Below are 14,046 nucleotides of genomic sequence, written 5' to 3'. Positions count from 1 at the left end.
GAAGTACTGCACTGCCCAGACGTGTGTAGGAGGCAGAGCTGTCGATCACCGCTCTGCTTGGTGGAACCCACAATGTCTTGCGTGGTGTTATTTTGGGTGGTATTGCAGGAATAGGGCCATACTTGCATGGCCGCACATTGGCTTAGTAACTATGGGCCATAATGCCATATTACTTTTGCCACAGGAATAGAATTTGAAGAGCAGTATGTTTACGCAACATTAAAAAACAAAATCTAATGCATATTTGAAGGTGAAATCGGCAGTGCAATGACTAATAAGTACATTAACGGATTTTCTCACAGTCTATGGTCAGACATTGTAAGTAAATGAGCCTCCCAGGGATTGGGAACATATAACCCTAAAATCTATAGGTTCCCCAGTGGTGCAACATGGCGCTGGTGCCACGATGTCATTTAACGTTCTGTTGACATGGCAACATGAATCCATTTGACGTTGTGACGCCATGATGAGGGACCCTGCTGGAAGAGATTAGGAAGCTAAGAGTTACAGAAGCCCCGCGCTCTCCCCTGGCAATTAGTCTTTAATTGTTGCGAGGAAGGGTGCGGGGCGTCTGTAACCATGGGGCCCGGTGCAGTGGCACCATCATCAAGCCGGCACTGGGAGAGGCACCAAGAAAGGCCGGTCCACGAAGGGTAAGCCTAGAAAAATGATCCGCACTATTAAATCGGTACCAAGCAAAAAGAGAAACGCAACGATAAATCAATATAAGCAAATCGGCTACAGAAAATTACATTACCATAAGTATTATTGAAGAAACCAATCTTTTGTCTCTTCCCCCTCCTTGCGCACGGTGTGTACATCAGGGGGTTTGACAAGAACGATCTGCCCCACAAAAGCTTTTCGCAATCGCTTTTATGTATAATACAAAAATGATGCTTCTCTTTTGCAGAATCGGGATGAGAGGACGGGAGCTCATGGGCGGTGTCGGCAAAACCATGATGCAGAGCGGCGGCACCTTCGGGACGTTTATGGCCATTGGGATGGGAATTAGATGCTAATGTGCCTGTGCATGTTGTCTGTTAATTAGTTTTTAAAAGCCCTTATCAAGCCCTCCCTGCACTGTGAAACTATAAAGGGGTCAATGACTTCATGGAAAGTTTCTGTCCTTTGTGTCATGTAAAAGAACTGGGGGTAGACTTGAAGGGGTCAGTCCCTCCTAGGGGCAAAGTGTACTAATGGCAGTGACATGGTTAAGGGGTCAGTCCCTCCTAGGGGCAAAGTGTACTAATGGTAGTGACATGGTTTAGGTGTCAGTCCCTCCTAGGGCCCAGGTATACTAATGGCAGTGACATGGTTAAGGGGTCAGTCCCTCCTAGGGGCAAAGTGCACTAATGGCAGTGACATGGTTAAGGGGTCAGTCCCTCCTAGGGGCAAAGTGCACTAATGGCAGTGACATGGTTAAGGGGTCAGTCCCTCCTAGGGGCAAAGTGCACTAATGGCAGTGACATGGTTAAGGGGTCAGTCCCTCCTAGGGGCAAAGTGTACTAATGGCAGTGACATGGTTAAGGTGTCAGTCCCTCCTAGGGGCAAAGTGTACTAATGGCAGTGCCATGGTTAAGGTGTCAGTCCCTCCTAGGGGCAAAGTGTACTAATGGCAGTGACAGGGTTAAGGGGTCAGTCCCTCCTAGGGGCAAAGTGTACTAATGGCAGTGACATGGTTAAGGGATCAGTACCTCCTAGGGGCAAAGTGTACTAATGGCAGTGACATGGTTACGGTGTCAGTCCCTCCTAGGGACAAAGTGTACTAATGACAGTGACATGGTTATGGGGTCAGTCCCACCTAGGGGCAAAGTGTACTAATGGCAGTGACATGGTTAAGGGGTCAGTCCCTCCTAGGGGCAAAGTGTACTAATGGCAGTGACATGGTTATGGGGTCAGTCCCTCCTAGGGGCAAAGTGTACTAATGGCAGTGACATGGTTAAGGTGTCAGTCCCTCCTAGGGGCAAAGTGTACTAATGGCAGTGACATGGTTAAGGTGTCAGTCCCTCCTAGGGGCAAAGTGTACTAAAGGCAGTGACATGGTTAAGGGGTCAGTCCCTCCTAGGGCCCGGGTGTACTAATGGCAGTGACATGGTTAAGGTGTCAGTCCCTCCTAGGGGCAAAGTGTACTAATGGCAGTGACATGGTTAAGGGGTCAGTCCCTCCTAGGGGCAAAGTGCACTAATGGCAGTGACATGGTTAAGGGGTCAGTCCCTCTTAGGGGCAAAGTGTACTAATGGCAGTGACATGGTTAAGGTGTCAGTCCCTCCTAGGGGCAAAGTGTACTAATGGCAGTGACATGGTTAAGGGGTCAGTCCCTCCTAGGGGCAAAGTGTACTAATGGCAGTGACATGGTTAAGGGATCAGTACCTCCTAGGGGCAAAGTGTACTAATGGCAGTGACATGGTTAAGGTGTCAGTCCCTTCTAGGGACAAAGTGTACTAATGGCAGTGACATGGTTATGGGGTCAGTCCCACCTAGGGGCAAAGTGTACTAATGGCAGTGACATGGTTAAGGGGTCAGTCCCTCCTAGGGGCAAAGTGTACTAATGGCAGTGACATGGTTATGGGGTCAGTCCCACCTAGGGGCAAAGTGTACTAATGGCAGTGACATGGTTAAGGGGTCACTCCCTCCTAGGGGCAAAGTGTACTAATGGCAGTGACATGGTTAAGGTGTCAGTCCCTCCTAGGGGCAAAGTGTACTAATGGCAGTGACATGGTTAAGGGGTCAGTCCCTCCTTGGGGCAAAGTGTACTAATGGCAGTGACATGGTTAAGGGGGCAGTCCCTCCTTGGGGCAAAGTGTACTAATGGCAGTGATATGGATTTTTTTGTTGTTTTTTTTAACCTTTATTTATTAGCAGGCTTTGTAACAATACAGTGAGATACATTTCACACATACACAATGTGCAGAGCAGTGCAAGATAGCCACCAACCAACATAACATGCATATTATATGCACATACCGGGTGTATATGTTATTGTGCATACATCAGGTAAACTATAAAGCCTTTTTTTCTATAGTTATTTCAACGTAATATTAATGTTCTAAATGAGAAGAAATGAAACTTTAGCCGCTGGGATGACAATATTGTGTGAGAGATTTCTACTAAAATACCAGCAAGCCGAAGCCTCCTAATAATAATCTGAGTACAGACAGGATCCCATCATTTGGAAACCTTAAGGCAGGACATGGCTGTAAGATGAGGTTGTAGAGATTTTGGGAGACGATTCACAAGATAACAGATGTTTAAAGGCCCCATATACTGAGTTACCGGATGTCGGGGTAGTAAAAGCTAATATACTAAGATATAGTGAGGCTTAATAACACATTTAACAGAACGATAAACAGATAAATAGAACTTCTTCTAGAGTCATATGTTTAAACAAGGTGAGCAGCCAAGCAGAGGCATTAATAAAACATAACAGGATGAATATACAGTATAGAACAGGAAAACAAACACAGCTGTGTCTAGGACCCTGCGAAGGGAAAACGTGTTATCCATACAATGCAGCTCACGCAGAGTTAAACTTGAACCCTTTCGCGGCGATGGATTAAATGATTGTCTGTAATATGGGAGATTATTTCCGGAAGGAAAGAGGGGCGTCCACAGTGAGCGGATCCAGCATGAAGGGCTGCCCCCCTTCATATACAGGAATCAGCCGTTCATGTACCGCCATTTCCACGCTGTCGGCGGCAATCTGGGGTGCAGCGCGTCCTCTCTCGGGGGGCAGCTCTGCCGCATTTTGAAAAGTAAACGTTTCTGGTCGAGGAGGAAGAGAGAAACCTTTCTCGTAGGATTTTGAAGTGGTCATTTGCCGGCTCCGTGGTTTATACATGACTGGACCAGCGCTGAGCTGGGTTTGCGGACCCAGCGGTGATATGTGCCGGCTCGGTGATTTATACATGACTGGACCAGCGCTGAGCTGGGTTTGCGGACCCAGTGGTGATATGTGCCGGCTCCGTGATTTATACATGACTGGACCAGCGCTTAGCTGGGTTTGCGGCGATATGTGGCGGCTCAAGATGGCAGTCGTAGTCTGAGCCCGCTGCTGGTAAAGTAAAGTTGTGGATCAGATGTGCCCGGTAAGGGAGTTCGTCTGCCAGGCCTTTAACCATTGGCTGGCTGACCGTTCGTTAGATCAGGTAAGCCCGAGATACTCATGCTGTCCTGAGGCTGAGCATTGATGCCCCCTTTCTGCAGCATTACCACTCTGGGGTATTCAGGGGTGAGTTGGGTTGAGGCAGTTGCTGTTCTTGGCCATGTTTTGCAGGCATGGCCTCTTGTTGAAATAGTGGGAACCTCCATTCAGCAATTTCTCTTTTCAGAGTATCAACGTATTCCCTCATATTTTGTTTAAAATCCTGTATTAACTGTGTGGCTAACAGTTCGATATAATGAACATCAATTGTAATACCTTCTTGTTGCACCCTCCCGCTCTGCGTGTGTGTATCATCCATTTTAGCCGTTAAGACAGGCTGTTAAGCCAGGCATTGTAGCGAGAACCTAAGATCTGCTGGCAGGCGGATTACTTCCACCGCGACACTACTCCGGGCTCACCAAAAGCTCAGGCCAAGGCCAATAGGTCCCACATCACGGTTACCAGCACTCACAGTAGATGTGATAGAGGCGATCAGGATCCCCTCACTCACAGAGAGACAGCTTATGTAACAAGCCTTGAGCATGTGCTTCCCTGAAACTGCTACTGGGGCACAGGGTTAGGCCTCAGATTTTCTTTTAAGTATTGACTTCTTGGGAAGTGACCAGTCAGATAAATAATGGTGTCAGTAAAGCAGGCTGGTGGTACACTCCCTAGCCATGCCTTTTATTCTGCACTTTTGCTGTAGAAAACCAGTGATGTCTGCGAATTGTTGGTAGGCCGAACGGGAGCTCCTGAGAAATGCAGCCATCTTATAGCACTACCTCCCAGAAGTCGGCGGTGACGTGTTTAAGGGGTCAGTCCATCCTAGGGCCAAAGTGTACTAATGGCAGTGACCTGTTTAAGGCACTAGTGGGATTCAGCCGGTTCGCACCGGTTCTTGCGAACCTGTACCTAAATTTTCCTCAGTTCGCAGAACCGGTGCGAGAAGGGAGAGAGCAGGGCTTCTGCTAAGGGGCTGGGCAGCTTGCTCCATCCTGATTGACTGCTGCTGTGTAATGCAGTCAATCAGGAGGAGGTGGCAGGAGCCTGGGGGTGGGACCAAAGAGCAGAGAAAAAGCGTGCAGCAGAGACGTGAGGTTGTCTCCTGCCTGTGTGCCTCCTGCCTGTGTCTTGTTTGCACTGGTTGCAGGCTGTACTTATTTGCAGTTGTTCCCCCTGGTCTCTCTGCTCCATCCCCCCTATCTCTCACCCCTGTGAGATGTGAGGGGGGTCAGGGAGAGATGTGAGGGGGGGGGGGGTCAGGGAGAGATGTGAGGGGGGGGTCAGGGAGAGATTTGAGGGGGGGCTGGGAGAGATGTGAGGGGGGGGCTGCGATGAGAGATATACTTAAAATAACCAAAAACCCGACCAATAATACACACAGAAGTACAAGACTACTGACTCAACAACAATATAAATAAAATGCTAAAGTAAATAACTGAAAAACATAAAATGAACAAAACCACAAAGGGTGGTGTGTGTGCTCACCGCCTGACGAAGCAAGTGTCTATGAAACGCGTTGTGGTAGAGCGTAGTGAGTGTCCTGTGTAAAATAGCCGCATGTTACTTTGCCGGCTGTGCTGAGGAAGACACTGTGAGCCCTGGAGACGCGTTTAGACTGCAGCACACGAGTTGCGCTACACTGTGCATACCTGGAAGAGGCAGAACAACGCAGTGATACTTTGATCCCAGCGCGCGGGATCGAGCGTCTCGATCACCGCGCTGTCTCCTTATCTTACAATCACCAGCGGGGCAGCATGGACATTCCCTTTTAAAGAATCCACTGGACTACAGATAATCTATAAGTAGGTTGCTATTTGTCTATGTTGTACTGTACATGACATATTTTTTTCATCCTTGGTGCGCTCTGTGCCTTTTCCTTCTGTGGTGTGTGCGCTAACCGGTAGTTTCGAAGCGGAGCTGCCACAGAGAGTGCTGATGTTATATTCGGACTGCACGGTCTGGCAGCTGATGTCTCGTCCGCTCGAACTTCCTGGGTTCCGCTGCACCAGCCAATGGGAGAGCGCGCTGAACAGCCACACGTGAGGTCACTTTTTATTCTGTCCCCCGGTGAGCTGTGTGCATATTTCTTATCGTTTTTCGGTGAGATCGCCCCAGGGAGATCTCACATAGGAGCCTCTGGGGAGTTTCTCCACGCGTCCAGCTGCAGGGGCTCTGACATTACAACACACAGCACAAGCACGGATTCCTTGTTTTTTGCCGTAACTGCAATCTAAGGCTTTGTCCATAGTGCAGGACACTAGGACGCCAATGCATAGCGCTCGTGCACATGCACTGCAGGGAGAGCGGCGCTTCGCAATACAAATGTAGCGGTCATGTAAAATGGCTACAGTCATCTCTCCTGCTTACAGTAAGGCCTGGTAAGTTGTGGGCATGCCAGCAGTAATTATGGAGGTTTGCCCTCACACCCTGGTGGGGTGCCCTGTGTATGGATGGGAGTGGTCACATGCTCTGACTCCATGGTTAGTGATGTCAGAGGTGTGTCAGCTTCCAGAGTGTACATAAGGCACAGCACTGTGTCTAAAAGTTAGTTCGGCCAGAGTTCTATCTGAGTTCCGTGTCCTGCGTGGTTCTGAGTAGTCTGTAAGAGTTATGTTATAGTAGCTGAATAGGAAGACTGTGTCCAGGGACCTGGCACAGGGTAAAGACATCCCGGCTGGGATAGGGAATCCCTATTAAAGGAGAATTACACCTTTCAAAGGGAAGCACTGAATTATTTTGAGTGGCTAGCGAAACTACTGCGAGGGGCAGTTAGCCCACCTCAACCAATAAAGATGCTCTTGATCACAAACCCTCTCGTGTACATGTGTGGAGTGAATGTACAGAGAGGAGCACCACAGAGGAGTTCCTCGCCAGGACCATTCCCAAGTGACCGAAGGGACCCTGATGAGGTGGAGGCGCTGCACTGGAACTAGGTAGGACTCAGCACACTACTTCAGCTGCCTGTCTGGACGGGTCCTCCCCACACACCATCATGTGGGAGACTCAGGAGTCCTGTTGCCAACAGGTGCACCACCAGACACTATCACACTGTAATGGAGACCGGTTAGACCACAGGGGCCAATGTGAGATTGGGTGGGTCAGGCCGGGCCAGAAATACCGTTACATTTGGAGGCGAGCTGCTGAGATCAGATCTGTCAACAGGACAGGCTCTAGCTAGGCACACTGGGAAACAGGGAGAGTGTCTGCTGCCACTCTGTGCTGCGTAGGGATGGACCTAGGGGTGGTCAGGGGCTGACAGGGTATTGTCAGTTCGCAGGGACGACCTAGGGGCCTGAAAGGAGTGAGGGGTTTGGAGCCGGGCTATAGCTGACCGAGTCACTTTGAGGTAGTGCTAGTTGGTAGGATGCCAGAAGGGATAGCCTGTTAACGTGGTCAGGAATCCTGGAGAGGGTCTGCGCTAGGCTGACCAAGAGAGGTAGACACCCCAAGTACTGCATGGCAGAGCCAGAGTACTCTAGCCCATTCCAGACACTTACCATAGGGAGCACAGACTGGAAGGAAGGAGTTACAGCAGACACTGAGAGAGTGAGCCTAGCCTGAGGTAGTGCAACATGAGTCCAGCCTAGATCAGGTACACATGTGGTGGTGCATCTGAGCAAATCTTTATTGTACTGGTGTGGTGGCTGCCCCGCAGAGCGGAGCCCCATGTACGATAATTGGTACGAGAGTGTGACAACCCAAGGAATGGAGGATCCGCGTGGTGCGGAGAGCCCAAAATGGCGACCAGAGGCTGATGGGGAAGGCACCCGTGGCGTGCGCCCCACTGAAGAGCAAACTGTCGCTGAGCTGTCTTTAACTAATCTGCTCTGGAGTGGAGCGAAGGCTGTGGCTGCCCCGTTTTTGTCCTGTCTGGGACACCGAGGGGCCACCCTTGAAGAGTGTGAAGACATTGTGATAACTGGGGGGGAACCCCGCGAGGAGAGCAAACAAACTGACATTTCGGGCTTAAAAGCCAACCAAAATGGCGGTTCCCGCTTGCTAGGGAGACCGCATGGGCCAGTTGCAGAGAAAATGACTGATACAGAACATGCAAAGAGCTGGCCGGGAATGGCGCGAACAGCAGAGCCCCGCCCTGATGGGGGGTATGGCGCGAAAGCTATGGCTGCGCCTTCATGGACAGTGACTCACTCAGCCCCTGTGCTGAGTCAACCGCTTAGTCTATGGGACCCTCCCCTGATTTCCACCAGGGGGAGTGACTTTCAACTATGGCCTGTGGGAATGCACCCACTGGGCCCAGGGACTGATATCCAGACAGCGCCACTACAAGAAGTAGTTCCGGCCGCGGAGGTAACGTGCAAAAAGGAGGGATATTTTGCACGAAAAGCAGCTGCCAGGAGAAGGCGGGAACTAGCCGCGGCCCAAGAATCCAGCTCTGATGAGGAAATTGGCGCGAAAACGCAGACCGCGCCCACCAGGACTGAGAAAGGCGCGGCCTTAATTAAGGGGCATGCTATTCCCCTGTGGGATCCGCCCATAATTGCAACCCCTGGGGGCGGGTTCCAGCTATGCCAGTGGAAGGAGGAGCCGAAGCAGGAAGTGGCTGGCCCAGAAGCTTCTACCGGTCAGTTGCGAGGAACCACTGACCTGGAGAGACCCATACTGAAAGTGGTCCCTACCAAAAGAATGGCCTGCTCCTCCACAGTGGGAACTATGGTATCCACCCAGCCCTACTCGGTACCCGGCGGGGTACTGGTAGTCAGGGTGGCTAACACCGAGATGGTGGTCGGGCTCTGCCTACAATGCGGGCTGCCCGGAGGCATTGTTAATACGGTGGCACGCTGCCCACAATGCGGGACACTATACTTATGGCCAATGCCAACGTTCATTCCGATCCAATCTGCTGACCCCCCGGGGGATACGGCTAGGCGCTCCGCCGAGTCCCCTGGGGCACTGTGGATCAATCGTGCAAGTCCCGGAGAAAGGGGACTGGAGTCGATTAAATCGGCTGGGTCAGCAGCAACCGAGACGGTCGGGTCACTCCCCGACCGCACTGAGAAAAGACTATCGCCCCGATCGGTGACCCCTAAGTCAGGGAAGGGGGATTACTCAGATGAGGATCTCCGCGAGCTAGCGGAGGTGAAATCGAGGCCCAAGACAGAACCGGGGAGGACGACACCCCGTAGCGTGAGTAGCAGCCTGGAAAGCAGGGCGTCCCCCGCAGATCGGCGAGCCGAGAGACGGAGTTCCTCCGCCTCAGGACATGGTGGCGACGGGCGAGAGACGCCTACACCCCTGCGGAATGGTAAGAGAAAGCCACTCACTTACCTTGCTCCGGTAGACAGTGTAGCGGAAACAAGGCCGTGCCAGGCCCAAGACGCACGTGCGGAGGAGATACCACTTCCGGTGGAGACGACGGCGGAGCTTCCGGATATCGTCATCGAGGAAGAGATCCCGCATGGGGGTCCCACCCAAGATGGCGGCGCTTCCGGTTCCGGTGAGGACATCATTTCCGGTGGCGACGGCGGAACAGACGGGAAAGATGCAGCAATGCTTCGGCGATCGGGTGAAGGTCCACGATCACCTCAAAGGCCCAAGAGCTGGATGGGAGACCCGCAGACGGACGAGGGTGAGCTATCCTCCTTGGAGCAGTCCATGGACAGCCGGGAACGGGTCGTAGTCCCGTGGCGTATCCCATCTTGCCCCTACGCCCAACCCCACGCCCTAGGTAAAACCCCTGCCCCCGTCACATGTTCCCCGGGGTCCCCGCCTAGTCTGGAACTTGTGGACATACCTTTGGGGGGGGAGGAGAGACGGACTGGGGAAAGACAGCGCAGTTGCGCTACGGAGGGCATTTCTCAGGGAGGGGGAGAATTAGGCAAGGCCGTGGTAGGCCGGTGGTTGCCTCCTGTGACCAATAAATCAGAGGACAAGGCCCTGGGATCATCACGGTGGTCCGTACCACGGTCGGCACGGACATCGGGGGTATTCTCATGGGGGGATGCGGAAGAGAGTGATTCAGGGGATTCACATAGGTTCAAGGAACACCGTTGGTGGGCTCCCCTCTTTGAAGGTTATGCGGCCTGGATGGATCGTACGCGATTCCTTATTAGAAGGGAGGATGTAGTTGACTTTTGGTGGGCCAAGGGAGAATTCACCCCTGAACAGCGAGACAGAGAGCTGCAGGAACGGTGGTATAAGATAGAGCACAGGGAGATAGAGCCCATGGGTCCCGACACACTGTCCGATCCTGTGGATCCTGACGAACCCTTGTCATGGGTGCTACCTGGGAGGGCAGGTAGGGCTGACCTAATTAGGATCAGTAGAGCGGAACGGGCAATAATGGCTCGATACAAGTCTTCCCACGGGTTGGAGTACCCTTATGTCCCTGAACCCCTCATGGAGGAGATAGAAGAGAACAGGGAAAGGTGGCTTAGGGAAACCATTGAGATGTACCTAGTCAATAAGGGGAGTGAAGTTACAGGAAGGAGGGCAGAGGACAGAATAGATCACCTGATGCGAGTGTGGAGTATAGGGAGGAATATACACAAACACAGGGTGACCTATAGGCCCGAGAGGGGACTGCCTAGGCACTATCATGTTACGGTCCTGGACATGGGTGGTAGAGAGGTTAAGAAACCTGACCCGAGCCACTATTATTAGGGGGTACTAAGGCATGTTGCGGGCTCGTGGCTGCTGGTCAGGGCGGGCTTGGCGAGATGTTACTGTGGTCATTTTTTTTGTATAATGGATAATCTGTGATGTTAACAATTATGTGTTATGTGTTACAGTGCTTCCTGGAAGAAAGTATTTAAATTTAGGTCCCAGCGAGCACGATGGGATTCACCAGGGGGAGAATGTAGCGGTCATGTAAAATGGCTACAGTCATCTCTCCTGCTGACAGTAAGGCCTGGTAAGTTGTGGGCATGCCAGCAGTAATTATGGAGGTTTGCCCTCACACCCTGGTGGGGTGCCCTGTGTATGGATGGGAGTGGTCACATGCTCTGACTCCATGGTTAGTGATGTCAGAGGTGTGTCAGCTTCCAGAGTGTACATAAGGCACAGCACTGTGTCTAAAAGTTAGTTCGGCCAGAGTTCTATCTGAGTTCTGTGTCCTGCGTGGTTCTGAGTAGTCTGTAAGAGTTATGTTATAGTAGCTGAATAGGAAGACTGTGTCCAGGGACCTGGCACAGGGTAAAGACATCCCGGCTGGGATAGGGAATCCCTATTAAAGGAGAATTACACCTTTCAAAGGGAAGCACTGAATTATGATGAGTGGCTAGCGAAACTACTGCGAGGGGCAGTTAGCCCACCTCAACCAATAAAGATGCTCTTGATCACAAACCCTCTCGTGTACATGTGTGGAGTGAATGTACAGAGAGGAGCACCACAGAGGAGTTCCTCGCCAGGACCATTCCCAAGTGACCGAAGGGACCCTGATGAGGTGGAGGCGCTGCACTGGAACTAGGTAGGACTCAGCACACTACCTCAGCTGCCTGTCTGGACGGGTCCTCCCCACACACCATCATGCGGGAGACTCAGGAGTCCTGTTGCCAACAGGTGCACCACCAGACACTATCACACTGTAATGGGGACCGGTTAGACCACAGGGGCCAATGTGAGATTGGGTGGGTCAGGCCAGGCCAGAAATACCGTTACACAAACAAGTTTGTATTTGAAGCGCGACGCCGGGAGGAGAAAGCGCGGAAGCTAGCACGTTCTACTATGGACGCGGCCTAAGTTATCAACTATTCTAGTGACGGGTGTAGTGATTTCTCCACTCTGTCCCTTCCCCCTAACGGATAGTTGTTACGTCTCAATAAATAAGCTCATTAGAATATAAGAGTTTATACGTTGATTGTTAATTAACTAAGAAAGGGGAGCGCAATCTTTTTCCCCTGCCGGCTGTTCACCTCTCCTCGCGCCCCTCCTGCTTGCCTTGACTCAGATGTCCTGGCGTCTTGTCGTCATGGCAACGCAACGTCACATGACCCAGCGGCGTCATTTAACGCCGCGTTGCCATGGCGACGCATCACCAGGAGCCATCTGAATCAAGGTAAGGAGAAGTTTACAGAGGCCTCGGAGCTCCCCCGGCATTAATTTAAGTGCCTTCGGGAAGCGCGGGTCCTCTGTAAACCCCGCTCCCCCTGCAGCGAATCTCAACCCCCCTCCACTTTGCGCACCGCTGAACTAAGAAATTTGAGCACCTGAGATACAGTGAAACCAGACCGCAACGTGAGTAGTTGTTAGTTTAAAATTGGATAAGTGTGAGCAGCGATCTCGAGAGGTAAACTATATGACAAGTTAGTGTTTTACAGAACTCAAATTAAAACCAATGGCAAGAGAATGTTATATAGTGTGTGTGTGTGTGTGTGTGTGTGTGTGTGTGTGTGTGTGTGTGTGTGTGTGTGTGTGTGTTCTAGATAACTCATTGCTTTCTACATAGAAGTCACAAGATAAGGAAACTTCCCACAGGGTGAAAGACGTAACACGTAACCACACACGTTGGAGTTGAATCTACAAGATTGTACGGAGGACGGACATTAGATCTCATGTACCACCATGCACCCCTAACACACTTTTAGACTCTACACACCATAAACTCCCCACAAGTAGAGTCAAAGGCCCAATTTGTACATGGGCCTCCACCTAACCCAAGTTACAACCCTTGTTTTTCTTTTCCCTTTTACCCACACACCCATTTCCACAGCTCTTATTCCAGGGAGCGAAGAGACTTTAACTCTCCAGCACAAAACAGGCCACGATCGGTCAGCATGATTACACAGGCAGATCCACGAGATACATTTAAAATAAAACCCAAACAAATACATGGCGAGTAATTTAAAAGTTGTGTCTTTGAACGTGAAGGGACTGAATTCACCCATGAAAAGGTGACTGATGTTCACAGATTTGAAGACGAATCAAGGAGACAGCTACATATTACAAGAAACGCACTGAAATAGAGAAGATATAGCTCGTTTGAAGGACAAAACACTCCCCCAAATTTATCATTCGCCAGCGCAAAACAAAAAAGCAGGAGTAACTGTATTCTTTAGAACAACCGTCCCCTTCTCGCTAGGACAGATAAAAAGGGAAAAGTCAGGAAGAATGGTTATTATCTCAGGTTAACTAGGCACGGAAGATTTAACTATAGTAAGCCTATATGCCAAATGAAAACCAAGATACTTTCTTGAATTATGCTTTTCACACCATCACGCAACACTGGAAAGAGCACCTATTGATTGGAGGGAATTTAAATACTATCTTAGGCTGAGTCCCCAGTGTTAGCTGTGGGGTGCGCGCCTCACAGCACAGCCCTCTCTGGGGCAGGCCCCTCTGACCGTGTGTGTGTGGGTGTGCAAAGCGAGATGACGCATGCGCTGGCAAGGAAGACAAGAATTTTGTTTTCCTGTGCCGCGACGCGGTCACGTGGTCGGCATGCAGCCAATCATGCCTGTCATGGCCCTGCCCCCCTGCGCATCCCATTGCTCCCCTACCGACCACACAACGCAGCTTTCAACTGTGCACACGCCACAGATAAGACTGGGGCCGCAGCCTTAAGCCGCGCTTATAGTCCTGGCGACGCAACGTCGTGATGTAATCCGTCGCAGCAGCGTTTTTGCCTATAGTGTAGGGGACGAGATGGTGACCGGGGGGCATGGCCGTGAGCGGTCTGCACCCAATGGCTGAACCGCTCACGTGCCCGCTGACGTCCCGTGGCGGTCGCCGAAAAAAATAAATTTTCATTGACTTCAGAGATTTTGGTCACGCCGGGTTAAATAAACTTGTTTTGACGCGATGCTTCGTCGCCGAAGCCAGGACTAAAAGCGTTGCCTTAGACAGGACAAGATGTAAGGCTAGAATCCTCAACAAAGAACATCACACAAATTCCAAGACCTTGAAAAAAAACCTAACTGATAATGCCGTGATAGACTCTTGTAGGC

At 51.1% G+C, this 14,046-nt stretch overlaps 1 protein-coding gene across 3 annotated transcripts in view; it reads left to right on the top strand.

Annotated features, from left to right (window-relative positions):
• The window catches only part of ROMO1 (reactive oxygen species modulator 1), a 4,490-nt gene extending 3,379 nt beyond the window's left edge, over positions 1 to 1,111 (top strand). For all 3 annotated transcript variants that reach the window (XM_075572556.1, XM_075572554.1, XM_075572557.1), the window contains exon 3: positions 911 to 1,111. In XM_075572556.1, the coding sequence (XP_075428671.1) occupies positions 911 to 1,019 (109 nt within the window). In that variant the 3' untranslated portion in view covers positions 1,020 to 1,111. The remainder of the gene's footprint in view (positions 1 to 910) is intronic.
• Positions 1,112 to 14,046: the final 12,935 nt, after the last annotated feature.

Source organism: Ascaphus truei, chromosome 15, assembly GCF_040206685.1.
Source record: "Ascaphus truei isolate aAscTru1 chromosome 15, aAscTru1.hap1, whole genome shotgun sequence".
Classification (NCBI taxonomy): Eukaryota; Metazoa; Chordata; class Amphibia; order Anura; family Ascaphidae; genus Ascaphus; species Ascaphus truei.
This window is presented reverse-complemented; position numbering and strand designations above follow the sequence as displayed.